Raw genomic sequence first — 14,795 nt, forward strand, 5'->3', positions numbered from 1 at the left:
ATAAAATTAAGCTTTCAGCTGGACACTAAGCTTGACCTTGACCTGCATCTTCAAGGTCAAATAGTAGATTCAATAACTTTGGAAGTTTTATACCGAGAGACCCCATGTAAGTTTGTACACCCAGATTGTATGTGGTACGCTTTCTAGTCAGTCATTGAATTTTGACCTTGAAGTTCAAGTTCAAATTTAAATTATTTGCACAAGAACTTGGCCATACAACAAACCAGTTTGATGGCTACATCTCAATTACTATGAAGGCTTGTCTATTTATTGTTCAAATCCAGGCCCATACAAAAAGGAAAAAATGTAAATAATTATGCAAATACAAAAACTGTCTCAGACCAAAGTTATGCTGTAATGTCATGACCTGTATGTACAAAGTGAAACAAATATCCGCAGATCAAGTTTCATTTTTCATTCAAGTATCTGCACTGAGTCCTTGGTACCAGAGATCATATACAGATTCCATTTTATCATACTGCTAATGGGGTTGTCACCACTCCTCCTCTAGCAACTCATATTGATGAGGGCCCCTTAGGTCACTCGTATTTTCCTTGGCTGAATAAAGAAAAATATTGGGGGATAGTATCTAATTATTTTGCAGACATGTCTAAGAAGCTTCAGTTGCTGCATTGAATTTGTGAGACACATAATAGATAAAATGCTATTTTATTTCACAACAAATAATAAAAATCATTACATATGTACCGGAGCTTACTTGCACCACTGCTTGCACATACTGCTAGTGTTCACTGCAGTGCAATACTGAAAACATTATCACATGCAAATTATATGCAAATGAGGACATGATCATTCGTTCTCCATGAAAGTGGGTGATTGCATAGTGTCGTTTTTATGAAATTTTTTTTTCTTCAAATAAACATATGTAATATAAACAGAACCCCATGACGCATGAGTGCTAGCAATTATATGAACTCCTTGTTCGGAACTCAATAAATTGCAAAACATTTTTTATTGTTTGTTATTGTACGTACAATAAACTTTTTACACACTTAATTTTTTAGTTTTTTGCAATCTATTGAGTTACTAACATAGACTCAGTGTATGCTGTTTTACATTGTATTTCCAAATAAAACATGAAATCAATCAATCTTTATTGCATAACAACATGCCATAGCAAGCATGGTAAAAGTATACAAAAATAATATACAGATATAAAGTGAATACAATAAGGTTAGTTATAAGTCAAAAATCAAAAATAAATTACCCATTTGTCATCCATATGGCCATTTTAACCATGTTAATTATTTTTGCATAATTTTGCATATATATTTGCATAAAAGAAAATTAAATGGGAAGAAGAGTAATTTAAAGACTGATTTGACATTATAATATAAAGAGTTTCCGATACCCTGTTAATATATTAGTCTCATTTCTGATTTTTGTAAAAGTGATGAGGAACATCCTAAAAAAATAATAACTAAAACATTGAAATATAGGAAATCAAAATTGACCCTATTTGCCAGATCATCCCCATTAGCATTTTTTTATGGTTCTCTGAAATAGTTATGTATTTGTAGTCGATGGACGAAGTTCATATGAAAAAAAAAAAATTTCAAAATGTGTGGTCAGTAACTTGTACCACTATTTATTCTTGTAATGATATTTCAGTAAATAGCAACATTATTATTGTTTTCGTCACATATACACATACGATGTTGGTTATCTCCAGGTTTTTGCAAAATAACCTTCAATCCCTGGGTTTGTTACCATGGAAATGGGTATGTAGACCTTACGTCAAGAAGAGGTGGTTAAGAACCATACATATTAAAGCATATTCTTCCGCACAAGTAGTCCCGATAACTGTATCATCAAATCAGGTGTTTTCAAAAGTTTGATTACACCAGATATTATCAATTCTTAAAGACTGTAACAATAAACGTTAAAAACTGCACTTTTGGTGCCAGAATAAAGATGCGATTTCAAGTTTCCACTGGTTCCGTCGAAAAATGATGTTTACGTTATGGCTGCAACTCTGGTGTTCATGTGCAGCATATATATATTGGAGATATAATAGGGCTAATGTACATAGTAGAAGAACTAATAATATCATTCGTGTTATGTCATAAAATCAGCAAGAATATCAACCCAGTTGGAGTGTAGAAGCGGTCTCCAGGGCTTTCCATCGCACTTCCTGTCCTTTCGTGTAGCGTATGTATATGACAACCTAGCCAACTCCGGAACTACTTTAATGTTGGCGGGCGCAGCCATCTTGATTTACAGTGAAGAAATCCTGATACAGGTATTCGCAGAATCCATCTGAATCGCTGCTTAAAATCTACCATCCACCATGGCGGACAGAGAAGACTATGTTTACCAAGCTAAATTAGCTGAACAGGCAGAGAGATATGATGGTAAGATGCTCCTAACTGTCTACCGGCTATATAAGTCGATCGTAGTAGGATCTGTCATTGCCTTAACATAGCAAGTGAAGGCAGATATGTATATTTTGATATAGGTCAGGATTTTTAATAAATCTAAGAATATTTGGGTAATTTCAACTATTAGCGGTTAGTTTAATGTATTCCAATATAAAGTATACCATTGCCACGATGTAATCGATAATTTTAGCGTGTTGTTCAGTCGGTAATCGTGTCATCAAATCGTGTGTGAACGAGTTGTAGAACAGTTTCGGTACGGCACCGTCGCCATGTTGAATTTGAATATGAATCATGCCCGTGTCATGAACTACCAGGAAATGAGAAATTATGTTCGAAACACTCCTTCTTTGATGTGTTTGCCTCCTTTCAAACATATAACATGAAACTAATGCTTCTGTGTAACAAAATAGACAGTATTGTTCATGGGCCTGTATATTTACTTGGGAATATTCAACTGTGTGATCACAACTGTAAACGTAAAAATTATCGTTCCGACATGAACGATCGTGCTTGATTCGTTGTCATAAAATGAGAGAAAATGTTAAACATTATTTATGTGTAGAGTAATCGATGATTCAAAATCGTCGCTTGTTGAGCCTGGTGTTCTTGAATTTTATTACGGGATAACACTCTTGGTCTAGTATTTACAGAAAGTGAGAATGGATACCTGGCTTTGTGAAATGCAGACGGGGTAGAGTGATTGGGCGGTGGTCGCTTTTAGGAAAAAAAAATCAATGTGTCATCAAACCGCTTATAACTGGACATGTTTGCTTTGTTCTCCGATAAAGAATTCCTTATAACCGTACGTCTTTATATTAGATAATAACTGCTGATACAATAGTTGGTGTCACCCAATAGGGACAGGGAGGTCACTGTCAAGACTTGTTGGGTCCATATTGTCTTCAGAATTACGTATTCACCACATCACACCCCATGATGTGTACTTGCCTCGAGAGCATTTACATGAATGGACTGTACTGTCTATCGGAAAACTAATAACATTAGTGAATAGCAATTTAATGATTATGATGTAATGGTCCAAAATAACAGGATTCATAGCTATTTGTGTGTGCAAGCCACAGAAGTGTCTTGTTTGAAAGGAAATCATTATTTGAAATATTGATTCTGATGCCATTGCTACAGTGTATCTTCCCTCATTTTGAGCTTACTGTGTATTGTCATTATTTGACATTAATAGCTTTATTTTTTTCAAATCTTAGAAGAACCTAAACAATGATTTCGCAAATGTAAAACCCATATATGTTGTGTTATTGTGATGTTCGATAGATAAAAAGCTTTTCCTGACCGCTGCTTGGTTTGTATCCTTGAATATGGCTCAGTTATGGGAACATAAATTTTTACATCAAACAGGAACATGAAGTGAATTACTGGCATGAATAATTAATGGCACTGTTTGCTTCTTTTTGTGTGTGTGTGTGTGTCCTGTTTTGTTCAGCTATTGATTTAATTGATTACTCACTGTACATTGATATTGAACTTGGAACAGAAAAAAACATACTAGATAGGAATGATTTATATTGAAAATAACAACCTTTTTTTTACTTTTCTCTTTTGCCACCAAAGTCATTTTAGACCTCTACAGATAAAAATATATACGAGAACAATGCAAATTATTGCAATGAATTGCTATTGTTTTGTGTATTGGTTGGATTGTTTGCAACATGTACATGAAGTATTGTTACTTGACAAACACATGAAAATTGAAAGAAACTAATTTTATTTTTGGCCACCAAAGTCATTTTAGATGTCTAAAGATTAAAAATATAATGTATTAGTTTAATTGTTTGCAACATGTTGTACTACTGTTCCTTGATAAACACAATGAAGTTTAGCAATATAAACAATGATGGTTTACAAAGATCAACCATTGAATGCCCATCACAAAAAGAACTGTGCTTTCAGGATGTAAGATGTATGTATGATGAATATGGCAACTCATTTCCATGTTAATTAACAAATTCTCATGCAGGAATGTTTGCCTGACATGCATCCTTGTTAAATTTGCATTTTTTTGGAAAAGGAAATTATTGTTATCCCGTTCCCTCCCTTGCCTTTACATGTCAAGATTTTTACCTAGCTGTCTGAGGTGAAGATGAAATTGACTGACCTTGTTGAATTTTATATAACCTGTCCAGGCCTAATGCAGTTATTTTTATTGTCCAAGTAGTGGTGCCTATTAAAGTTGCCATTGTTAAATGTTCACTTGTGTGTATTTACTTGTGAAAATATAAAGATGATAACACCTACCTACTGTATTTATCATTCACATCCAACTACAAAACCAATGTACAAGCTGGAGGGACTGTTGCCATGGAACAGTCTGGGTACTGGACTATCCAACATAAATGTTGTTGGGTGACAATCAATAAATACTCGATTTGTGCTTGTTTCTCGTTTCCCCATTTAACATTTTGTTTTAAATGTCCCAGTAGTAATATTTGCACTTTTCAGACATTGTTATGACTCATTGAAATTCCTAGAGGCAGGTCTAAATATAGTCTACTTATTGTGTCATTTATACTTGTCATTTGTTTTCAGATTTGAAGTCAATCTCATTTTCTACAGTGTTCATTTTGTCATTCTTTACAAATTGCCATGTATTACTGATATCTGTATGAATGAAGACTAAGAGTAGTTCATATCCTCAGCTGACCTTCAAATATACATGTATACTTCAATCTAGTCTATCACCTGATCAGTAGCACAGCTGTTCAGCTTGGCCAATATTACACATTTGAACTGTAGTAGGATATTACCAACCAATTCCAGACATGTTTTGATGTTGGAGCAGCTATTTGCATGTAGTGTTTTTGATTTCTATTACCCAACTCATCAATCTGAAGGAATTTCAACCAACTTCAATTTGCCATTAGTAAGCGTGTGCCTGATATCTAGGCAACAAGATTTGCTCTGGATCATAGAACAATAACACATCTTTTAGAGGTACAGTTGCATTATCTCTCCTGTTGTATGTCATTTTACCTTATTATGTTTTATATGCAAATAGTCAGAGATTCAGTATAACTTTATCCTCCGTATATATTGTGTATGGGACGGATCCCACATTCAGCTCCTAGCTACCATTTAAGTCCAATGAAATCAAGAAGCTGACTTTCAAGTAATGGATTTTATACTGTCCACAAACCAGTCATGTTGACCAACTCTAATCTGTATGTGTTGATGTCACAACCAGTGTTGCCATAGCCCAGTACTGCCCTCAGTTGAACCTGGGTGACATTTTGAAAGTTAACTAGCCTGTGTCCAAAAAGGTGTATGTTGATTGATTTTGTGGCAGAGAGCAACCGAGTGAGACTGTTGTACATTTATAATTTGCCGTGATTATGCATACACAGTATTTGGTCATCCATGTTATGTTAACCATTATCAGACATGAAATGTAAATGGCATCATAAGATTCCAAGTAATGGCAGAAGCATTCATAAATTGTGGAACATTCTCAGATCGAACTGTGAACAAAAAGTGTGTCAGTTATGTTTTTCCCCCAGCTAGCACTAGATTTCTTGAAAAGAACACCTTGATCAATAACATCGTCCTTTTTTTCCCAACTTTAAAATGTTTTGTGTACAAAGAAATAACCCCCTGGTAGAAAGAGGATTACAGTGTCTTGTGTTATGCACATTGACACACTTCATCATATTGTCTTGGTGGAACAATAAGTTGTGATACAGAGCCATCTTCCTGGAAGAATAAATATGTTCATGTGAACTGATACGGAATTTATCGTGTGAGGTCAAAATTATAGTGCAATATGTTGTATGCAAAGGCAATCAACTCAGCCATAACTTGTTCCAATATGTACAGTGAAAGCCAATCATTACTCCCACAGCCAATTTCAGTCAGGTCTCATTGAAAATCAAAATAATTAAAGGTAAAAAGTTCTGTAAATCTGATCTGTGATATTATTTTACCAACAGCTATGTGTACTAGGGTTGTTTTTGCCAGTGAGCAGTCATTTCTCTGACATGTGCCAAATCAGTTTCAATGAAATCTATTGCAAAGATGAGATTATTCATATCATGCACATCACCATGCATGTATTGTATGTTTGTAACCTCATCAATTTTTGTCCAACACAGCCTTTTTGTTCTGAAAATCTCCAGATTAAAAAACTCAAGTTGTCCTTGACCTCTGAGGTCATATTTCAGACCAAGCCATTCTTTGCATGTGACAAACATAAAACATTGAGATGAGTAATTCAAACCTGAAATAAAGATGCCCTGGTTTATCTATTAGATGCATGTATATTGTATGAACCTTTACGAGTCCTGTATCAGTTATTTCTGAAGCACAATGTGACAACAAATGTGCACACAGGAGTAATGATGCAGTAAATAGAGCTAATATACACAGTTGTTTGCAAGTGACTAGATTGTGTTCATGTTCATGTTAGTGGGATGATATCAATATCAGAATTATACATGCAAACATTGTGGTCCGTTAGATCTGTGGATAACATACCACAAAATGGTAAATTCATTTGATATGGCAATTCACAACTTTGTAGTCCAGAGTACCCATCAAGTAATTTTTTCCAATAGATGTTTTCCATCAGTCAATAAGGAAACCAGTGTTTCCGCTGCCCACCGCCAAAATGCAAATAAAATCTGCATTTGGCAAGAATATTTTTGATACCATTAGCTAAACTTGCAAAGCCAATTTAGAATAGGGCACCAGAGAATCTATGCATAATGCTTGTGGTTTCTTTGACGCAACTTGGATCCTGGATCCGTAATTTAAACTACATTGTATTACATTTAGAAGGAAGTGTACACATTGTGTCTTCCTCAAATGTTAAACAAATCATAAAATTGTTACATCAGCAATGCAAATAAACGTCCCATCCAACAAACTTGTAAGTTCCGTTACATAAAACTGATCATGCGATCCATGCTTGTAAAATTTGATCAAGTAGTTCGCCACATGCAAGGGGCGATGGAAGATGAGCCGACTTTACCGGGGCATTCCACTATGCAGGCCGAAAAAACGAAACAATGCCGCAATGCATACACTGAGTTCCATGACATGAAGTACAAACGACAGCGTGAACTTTCAATTTGACAAAGATACAGTTGTAAAAGCATTTGATACAAATTTTGTGTCGCTGAGGAGAACTGTTAACTCCGGTATACACGAAGATATTCGTTTATTCTTGAACGATGCCTTAACATAACGTGTGAACCATGTTCACCTTAGACGAAGAGCATGGTATAGTGAATGGTAAATTTACGCAATGCATTCGATCTAGTAACGAAGGATAAGTAATGATAATATCGCGTAGTTTCTAAACTACCCAAGACGTGCTCATGCCATGGCTTTTGTGCTTCTTTGTACTGAAATCTACCATTGAAACAAATGTTTTCTGAGTGACACACACACATACAGAATGTACAAATCTTGCCATAAAAAATTGTTGATTTGCAATGAATTGTCTTTATCTTAAATTTACTTAGTCCTCCATGCATGATGTTTTCGGCTGAATGGCAATATAGTGTTTCTTTCGAAGTAGGACTATACTAGTAATTATGCACTTGTATGATAAACACATCCAGAAATGCAATGCAAAATATAACAAAGTTTCAAGGAATGGCATACATGAATAGCTTATCGTATTATGATTTTATCGACAACTGAAAATATCTGTTTATCATTAAAGTTATGCTAATTAGCCCACCTGCTTCTTTACAAATACATGTATTCCTTGAGGATATAAATGAAGTAATGAATTTGATGGACCCATGTGTGCTATGAAGATTGTCGCATATTGATCAGGATGAGTTGCATAAATACATGCAATTAAACAGTCCTTGCATAATAATTAGAATGATTTGCATAAATATATGTAAGCAAGCTATATCTTGCATATTAAATGTGATGCTTTGTATAAATAAGTGCAACTGAACGTCTAGTTATGGCATGACTTACAAAAATGATTTAGCAAAAATTTGAATATAATCTCAAACATTTGAACTAATGTTGATCGATCTCTCTCTCTCTCTCTCTCTCACTCTAGAAATGGTAGAAAATATGAAATCAGTAGCTGCAATGGATGTTGAATTGACTGTAGAAGAAAGAAACCTTCTTTCAGTTGCTTACAAAAATGTAATAGGTGCAAGACGTGCATCCTGGAGAATTATCAGTAGTATCGAACAGAAGGAAGAAACCAAAGGAGAAGAAGGCAAGCTTGAAATGACCAAGACCTATAGATTACATGTAGGCTTCCAATTTTTCATATTTGTTGCTTTTCAGACTTAATGTGGTGGCATTTCAATTATCATACGTAGGGAATGAATTTGAATCAGCCTTTTACCTGGTTATATTGTATCCGTAAATCTTGCTATCAATAGTGCTCTATTTGATTTGAAAGGCTTGACAAAATCTGCGAATCACTCGCCAAAATGTCATGTAGGAATCTTTTTGTGTAACTGTTTATGTGACATGTTTGGAATGTGTTGAGACTCTAAACAATTGTTTCAGTTTTCAGTAATTGTCAGATGTTATCACACACCGATCTGAAATATCTGTCATGTTTCATATATTACTGTGCTTTCTAGAGAATCACAAAGGAAAATATTTACATTGATGTTGATAGGTTACTACATTATTGGTTTTTAAGTTTACTTCACATGTTGAAGCATAAGGACCCTACTCAAAAGGGATGCGTCTCTGTGGCAAACCTCAACGGGGATGTCACATCGGCCTGTGCAACAGCTACATTTTGTAGTAGGGTCTATGGTTGAAATGTACAGGAAATAAGATGATGTGTCTGTGGTCTTATCTCAGTGGGAGACTGCTCAGTGAACTGTGACCATCCATGCATTTCCCCTAATGAAGAGACCAGTTTTCTGCATTATGGTACAGGAGCAAACACACAACTTGTTTCAGGATTTGCCCTTGTGACCTTTTAACCCTTTCACCACCGATTCCCGCTACAGCGGGAACACTCTAGGGCGCCCATCAATTCCCGCTACAGTGGGAATGCCAAAGTTTATTCACCTACTCTGCCGTAATACCATTCAACAGCAGCTATTGCTGCAAAACATGCTGCCATAACTAGTTCCACACAAGCACATTAGCCTCGTTTATCTAGCCTGCCATTTTGAACACATGGAAGTGAACGGTTTTCAAGTACGATCCATAAATTTGATCCGTTAATTATTTTCATTCATTTTTAATACGACTGAAAAATTACATTTTCTGCCAAATTTTCCCCAATGTTGACCATTTAACCAGTATACAGAAGTTTTGTAGGAACATAAATGTTAGTATTTTGAATTTTGTGTGTAGCATAAATATTGTGTTTATTTATGATATGTCAATGAATAAACAACTCATGTTTGTTTTATTAATATTTTATTACTTTAATCCATATTTCGGTTGTGTGTCTGGCATTTGACTTTATTTGCAAGTATGATGTAGACAATTTATTTTCCATTGAAATGATACCTTGTTTTTCAAAAATGAGCAACTGTAAGTATTTTTACATCAATTTGATTACACCACACTCACTCTCGCCCTATGTTAGTGAGGGAGCTGGTGGTGAACAAACAATCCCATGAGGCCATTGGTGGTGAAAGTGTTAAGACAACCACAATCATAGCTCATACTGCCTTCATTGTGATGGACTTATAGCCAGTTATTTTAACAAAGCAACAGCCGTGCCCAACTACTAATGTGGCTAAATTCCTGTCCCACAGCACTGTTGTAAGAATTACATGTGTAGCTACTACGTAATTCAAACTGCACCTACATTTGAGATCAATGATAGGGTGAAAACCAGACAAAAAATTTCAATATTTCTAGATGGAATACTTATATATTGACATCCCACCTATATTTTACAGGTTGAGAAAGAACTGGAAGAAATTTGCAAAGACATTTTAGAGTTACTGGAGGTACATTTAATCCCAACAACTGGTTTGGGCGAGTCTAAAGTCTTTTATTACAAAATGTAAGTAATCGGTGTACATGTATGTGGTAGTGTTTCATATTTATAAGTGTTTCTAATTCTGTTGATTATCACATTTAAATAGTAACACAAGCAGAGTTTATAGGTTTTTTCATTCATGTGAAAATACTTGCATAAAACCGTGATTCAACAATTCTTGTACAATGTTACCCAGAAATGGCAATCAGTGCATGTCTTCCAAGTAATTCGCTTGGAGTATCAGATTGATTATCTATTCTATGCCAGATATCTCTAGAAATGGGGCCGTTGATAAGAAAATAGCAACTACATGTACCTTACATTGTATGTATCATTTTTATGTGACCGAGTTGTATCATTTGATGTGACCGAGTTGTAACATTTGATGTGACCGAGTTGTATCATTTGATGTGACCAAGTTGTAACATTTGATGTGACCAAATTGTGCTATCACCTATCATTGATGTAACCATGTGTTCACATCTTTACAGGAAGGGTGACTATCACCGATATTTGGCAGAGTTTGCCACTGGTTCTTCAAGGTCATCAGCTGCCGAAAATAGTTTGTCAGCATACAAACTTGCAAGTGAGAATGCAATGCAAGAGCTACCATCAACGAATCCCATACGTCTGGGACTAGCACTAAACTTCTCAGTCTTCTACTATGAGATTTTGAATTCACCTGACCGGGCCTGTCGTCTAGCAAAGGCTGCGTTTGATGATGCCATCTCTGAGCTCGACTCCCTTAGTGAAGATTGTTATAAAGATTCAACCCTAATCATGCAGTTGCTAAGAGATAACCTAACTCTCTGGACATCAGACATGCAGGGTGATGGTTAGTCATGTCATTTCATCAAATATTTTGAAGTTTGAAGTTACCGAACAAACACTGATGGGAATTTGTAATCATGTGTTTGTTCAGCCCCATTCATCGACCTCATCAATTATAAATATATTATAGCAAGTACAACCCCTACTTTTCCACATTTTTTATGAATTTTCTGCTACTGTCAACATTTTTCATACTGACATGTACTGGTTTTAGTCGAATTTATGAAACATCCAAAATTTTGAAAATGTTAGAATGATATGTGCCATCACGTGGTCCATTTTGAAAATTAGAGCACCCTCAACCACTTGAATAATTTTTTTTTTAATGCTCCTTGTTACACCACACCACCTATGAAGCTCAGAAAAACCAACATTGTCATTTTAAATGTGTTTGCATTCAGCAGCAGTAAGTGATGGTATATCTAGATTCGCCAAGTATCTCGCATATTAACCCCTAAGATGCCATAGACTTTCCATGCAAATTACCCCCTAGGCCAAGGACTTTTTAGGTTGCACACAGTTGTACACAATGTTTTGATAGTGATCATTTTACACCAAAACAGGTGGGATATGGTCTCATCTACAAGTATATCAATAATAATGAAATATTGAATTTTTATTTATATGAATATATGGTCAGCAACGTGACCAAGGAATTAGGGAAAATTGGTATAAAACACACGTTTTTGGTCAAAAAAGCATGTGAAATTTAGTTTTTGATAAATACAAGGGTTACAATTGGAAATTACGTGTAAAAATTAATAGATAGTATGGGTGTTGAGTAAAATATTTATCATAATATCAACAAGTACTATCTATCGATGTTTACAGAGAGTACAAACAAAATTGCATATTTCATATATACAAATACTGCATACATATTAGTCTACGGATAGCAGCATTACGATATGTCTCACAGACGATTATATCCAACACTTCGTCTGTTGACAAAAATCTAACGAACGACAACGATGTAAATTCTGCCGTAACATGAATGTAAACCAACCTTGGAGTAATCGTACGGCATTGGCGCGGCACCTGTGGTTTGTCATCGGCAGGATCGCGGGACCCGCCATTGACGACGACATCAGTCCAAAAGTCGAAGCCATCGGGAGGGTTTTCGATACGTTCTAGTAGGACAAAATTTATTTCCTCAAACCCGTAAAATTCTTCATCATTGCTATCACTGTCTAGAAAATGTCAAGCGAAAAACTCTGTCTTCTGGGTTAAGGGTTTACTTCGTTCAATATATCAGCATAATGTCAAAGGTCAACATCCATATTCATAGTGGCCACCATATTAGGCATTGCTAAGTAGCCGCTATTTGTATTCGGCGGCAAAAAAAGTGAAAGAAATCAAACATGTGACTGTTTCCCGCCTGAATAATTTAATATTTAATAAGATAACATCGTGTACATCATTACTTATTATGGGCACAAGGGCGGGACAACAATAACCCATTACAACGTCACTTTATTGACAGCATATGCAAATTACTCTGTTGTTGATATCCATGACGTGGCTGGCCTAGAATGCGGAAGTGCTTCGTCGATGATATCCACGACGCAGCATCACAAGGGTTAAGTTGATCAACATTAATTATTATTTTTGTCACTTCTATGTTACAGGTGAGGATCAAAAATACGAAGTACAGGATGTTGAGGGCGAAGAGGTATCTTAAATCGACTAGCTGATTTGTTATTCTAGTATTTCTGAATCCTATCAATCCGTTGGTTGGCAGAGAGTTGAGTCTTAACATTCCCTATTACCGATAGAGGAATCATTGCCATAGCTCCAGTAGAAAAAAAAAAACCACCACACAAGTTCCTTTTTTTATTAAGATTGTGTATCAGTACTGTGTGCTCATGTGCTCTTCAGCTATCTTTGAAAAAAAAAAAAAAACTACACCATATCTACTAGTCTTAATTGTAATATATAGAATTGGTAAATATGCTGAGTACATGAAACATACAGAACGTAATACATATATAATAATAATGTTTAAAGATACAAAACATACAGAAAATTCTTTGTAACTGTTTTGGACGTTTCCATGGTGACCAAATGTTTTGTGCTATATAACCTTTCAGAAATTTTTGGCCATTACCCTTTTTTTTTTTTTTTTTGGTAAGGTATGTAGAGATTCGTAAGTTGGCTGGCAAGATGCGAGTAGTTTGCCAGCCGCTATACCAGATATACCAGATACACTGTGGATGTATGTATTTTGGCACCCAAATATTTCATCAGGACAATTTTTACACGCCCAGGTTATTTTGTTAATAAGGAGAATTTAAAGCGAGATGGATTTGAATGGACATCGTGTTAGCAAATACTCTATATACTTCTAGCTGTGTCACTTTTGTAAGTTAATATATTGATTTTACACCTATTTAATTAAGTGAAATCCTCTTTTATGTTATTTTCTTTAGTTTGTACTGAGAAAGTAATTTTACTTCAAATGCTACTTGATTTGGCACCAATTCATTCCACTAGTTGCAAAGTTAAGTGCCAAAATACTTACATTCACGGTAGCAATCAGAGCGACAAAAAAAAAAAATGAAGAACATCAGTTGTCTTGCCTTTCTCTATCATCTGCTTGTACAGTGTATCATTTTTTCCACGTGTGAATATTTGCTAGCAAAAATCACCTAATTATTCATCTGAAATACCAAGATACGGAGATTGTTGGAAAGATGTTTGTGCCCTTTCAATTTAGAATTGATTTCTAAGTATATTCGTGTTAGCAGGCATTAACTCTATGTACTTAGATTGAAACCTTTTATCTCTTCTATCATCTATGTAATCAAACTTAATATTCAATGTTTTGATCTATGCCATGGGCTGTCTGTAGATTTGATCCGTGTGTTTGTTTGCTTGCTTGCTTGTTTGTTTGTTGTTTAGTCATTTTAATAGAGCTTGCTTTTCATGCCAAAGCAAAATTCGAGTTGGCTGTCAGTCATTTTTAATGACCAAGAAATAGTGTTTTATGACAAGATTTTATTTTTTGTTTTCATGAGCCTTTTTTTTTTTTTTGGTAGTACTTAGCTTTGTAATATGAAAAAGTATATCATCAGTACTTGTGTGGTAGCGTAGACATTACCTTGTAAATGGAATTCGCCATCACTTCTGTATTCGTTGTAAAAATCATGTTGCGAACTGCAAGTCTTTGTTTTCGTGGTTGTTGCCTGCAGTAATCGGATGTCCTAGTCTTATCTTTGTGACAAGAAATGTATTCATGATGTGCAAACAATCTCCAAAACAGACAAAACATTTCAGTTTTTATGAATAATTAAAAATGTGTCTTTATGTTGAAAAAAAGTTGTCTTTGTTTTTGTTTTTATTATGGGAGCCTGAATGATTTACTTACCTCAATGGCAAGAAGAGTTTTGACAAGCTAAGTCAGACAGAAAGTGAAACTGATAGTGATATTATTACCTATGTACCACAGATTACTTGCACTCATGTACGCACACACTAGTAGTATTTTCACTGCAGTGCAATATTGAAAATATTATTGCATACCTGCATGCAAATGAGGATGTGGTCGTTTGTTACGTGTGTGATCATGCTGGTTTATTTTTATGTAAATTTGTTTC

General features: G+C 35.1%; 1 protein-coding gene across 1 annotated transcript; it reads left to right on the forward strand.

The window, feature by feature from the left end:
* Positions 1 to 2,213: 2,213 nt before the first annotated feature.
* LOC144448817 (14-3-3 protein epsilon-like) lies at positions 2,214 to 14,505 on the forward strand. Its single transcript, XM_078139122.1, has 5 exons — positions 2,214 to 2,375; positions 8,455 to 8,654; positions 10,286 to 10,392; positions 10,860 to 11,203; positions 12,828 to 14,505. The coding sequence occupies exons 1-5, from the start codon at positions 2,312 to 2,314 to the stop codon at positions 12,878 to 12,880; spliced, it is 768 nt and encodes a 255-aa protein (XP_077995248.1). The 5' UTR covers positions 2,214 to 2,311; the 3' UTR covers positions 12,881 to 14,505.
* The last annotated feature ends 290 nt before the right edge of the window (positions 14,506 to 14,795 follow it).

The sequence above is a fragment of the Glandiceps talaboti genome, chromosome 18 (genome assembly GCF_964340395.1).
Source record: "Glandiceps talaboti chromosome 18, keGlaTala1.1, whole genome shotgun sequence".
In the NCBI taxonomy this organism is placed as follows: domain Eukaryota; kingdom Metazoa; phylum Hemichordata; class Enteropneusta; family Spengelidae; genus Glandiceps; species Glandiceps talaboti.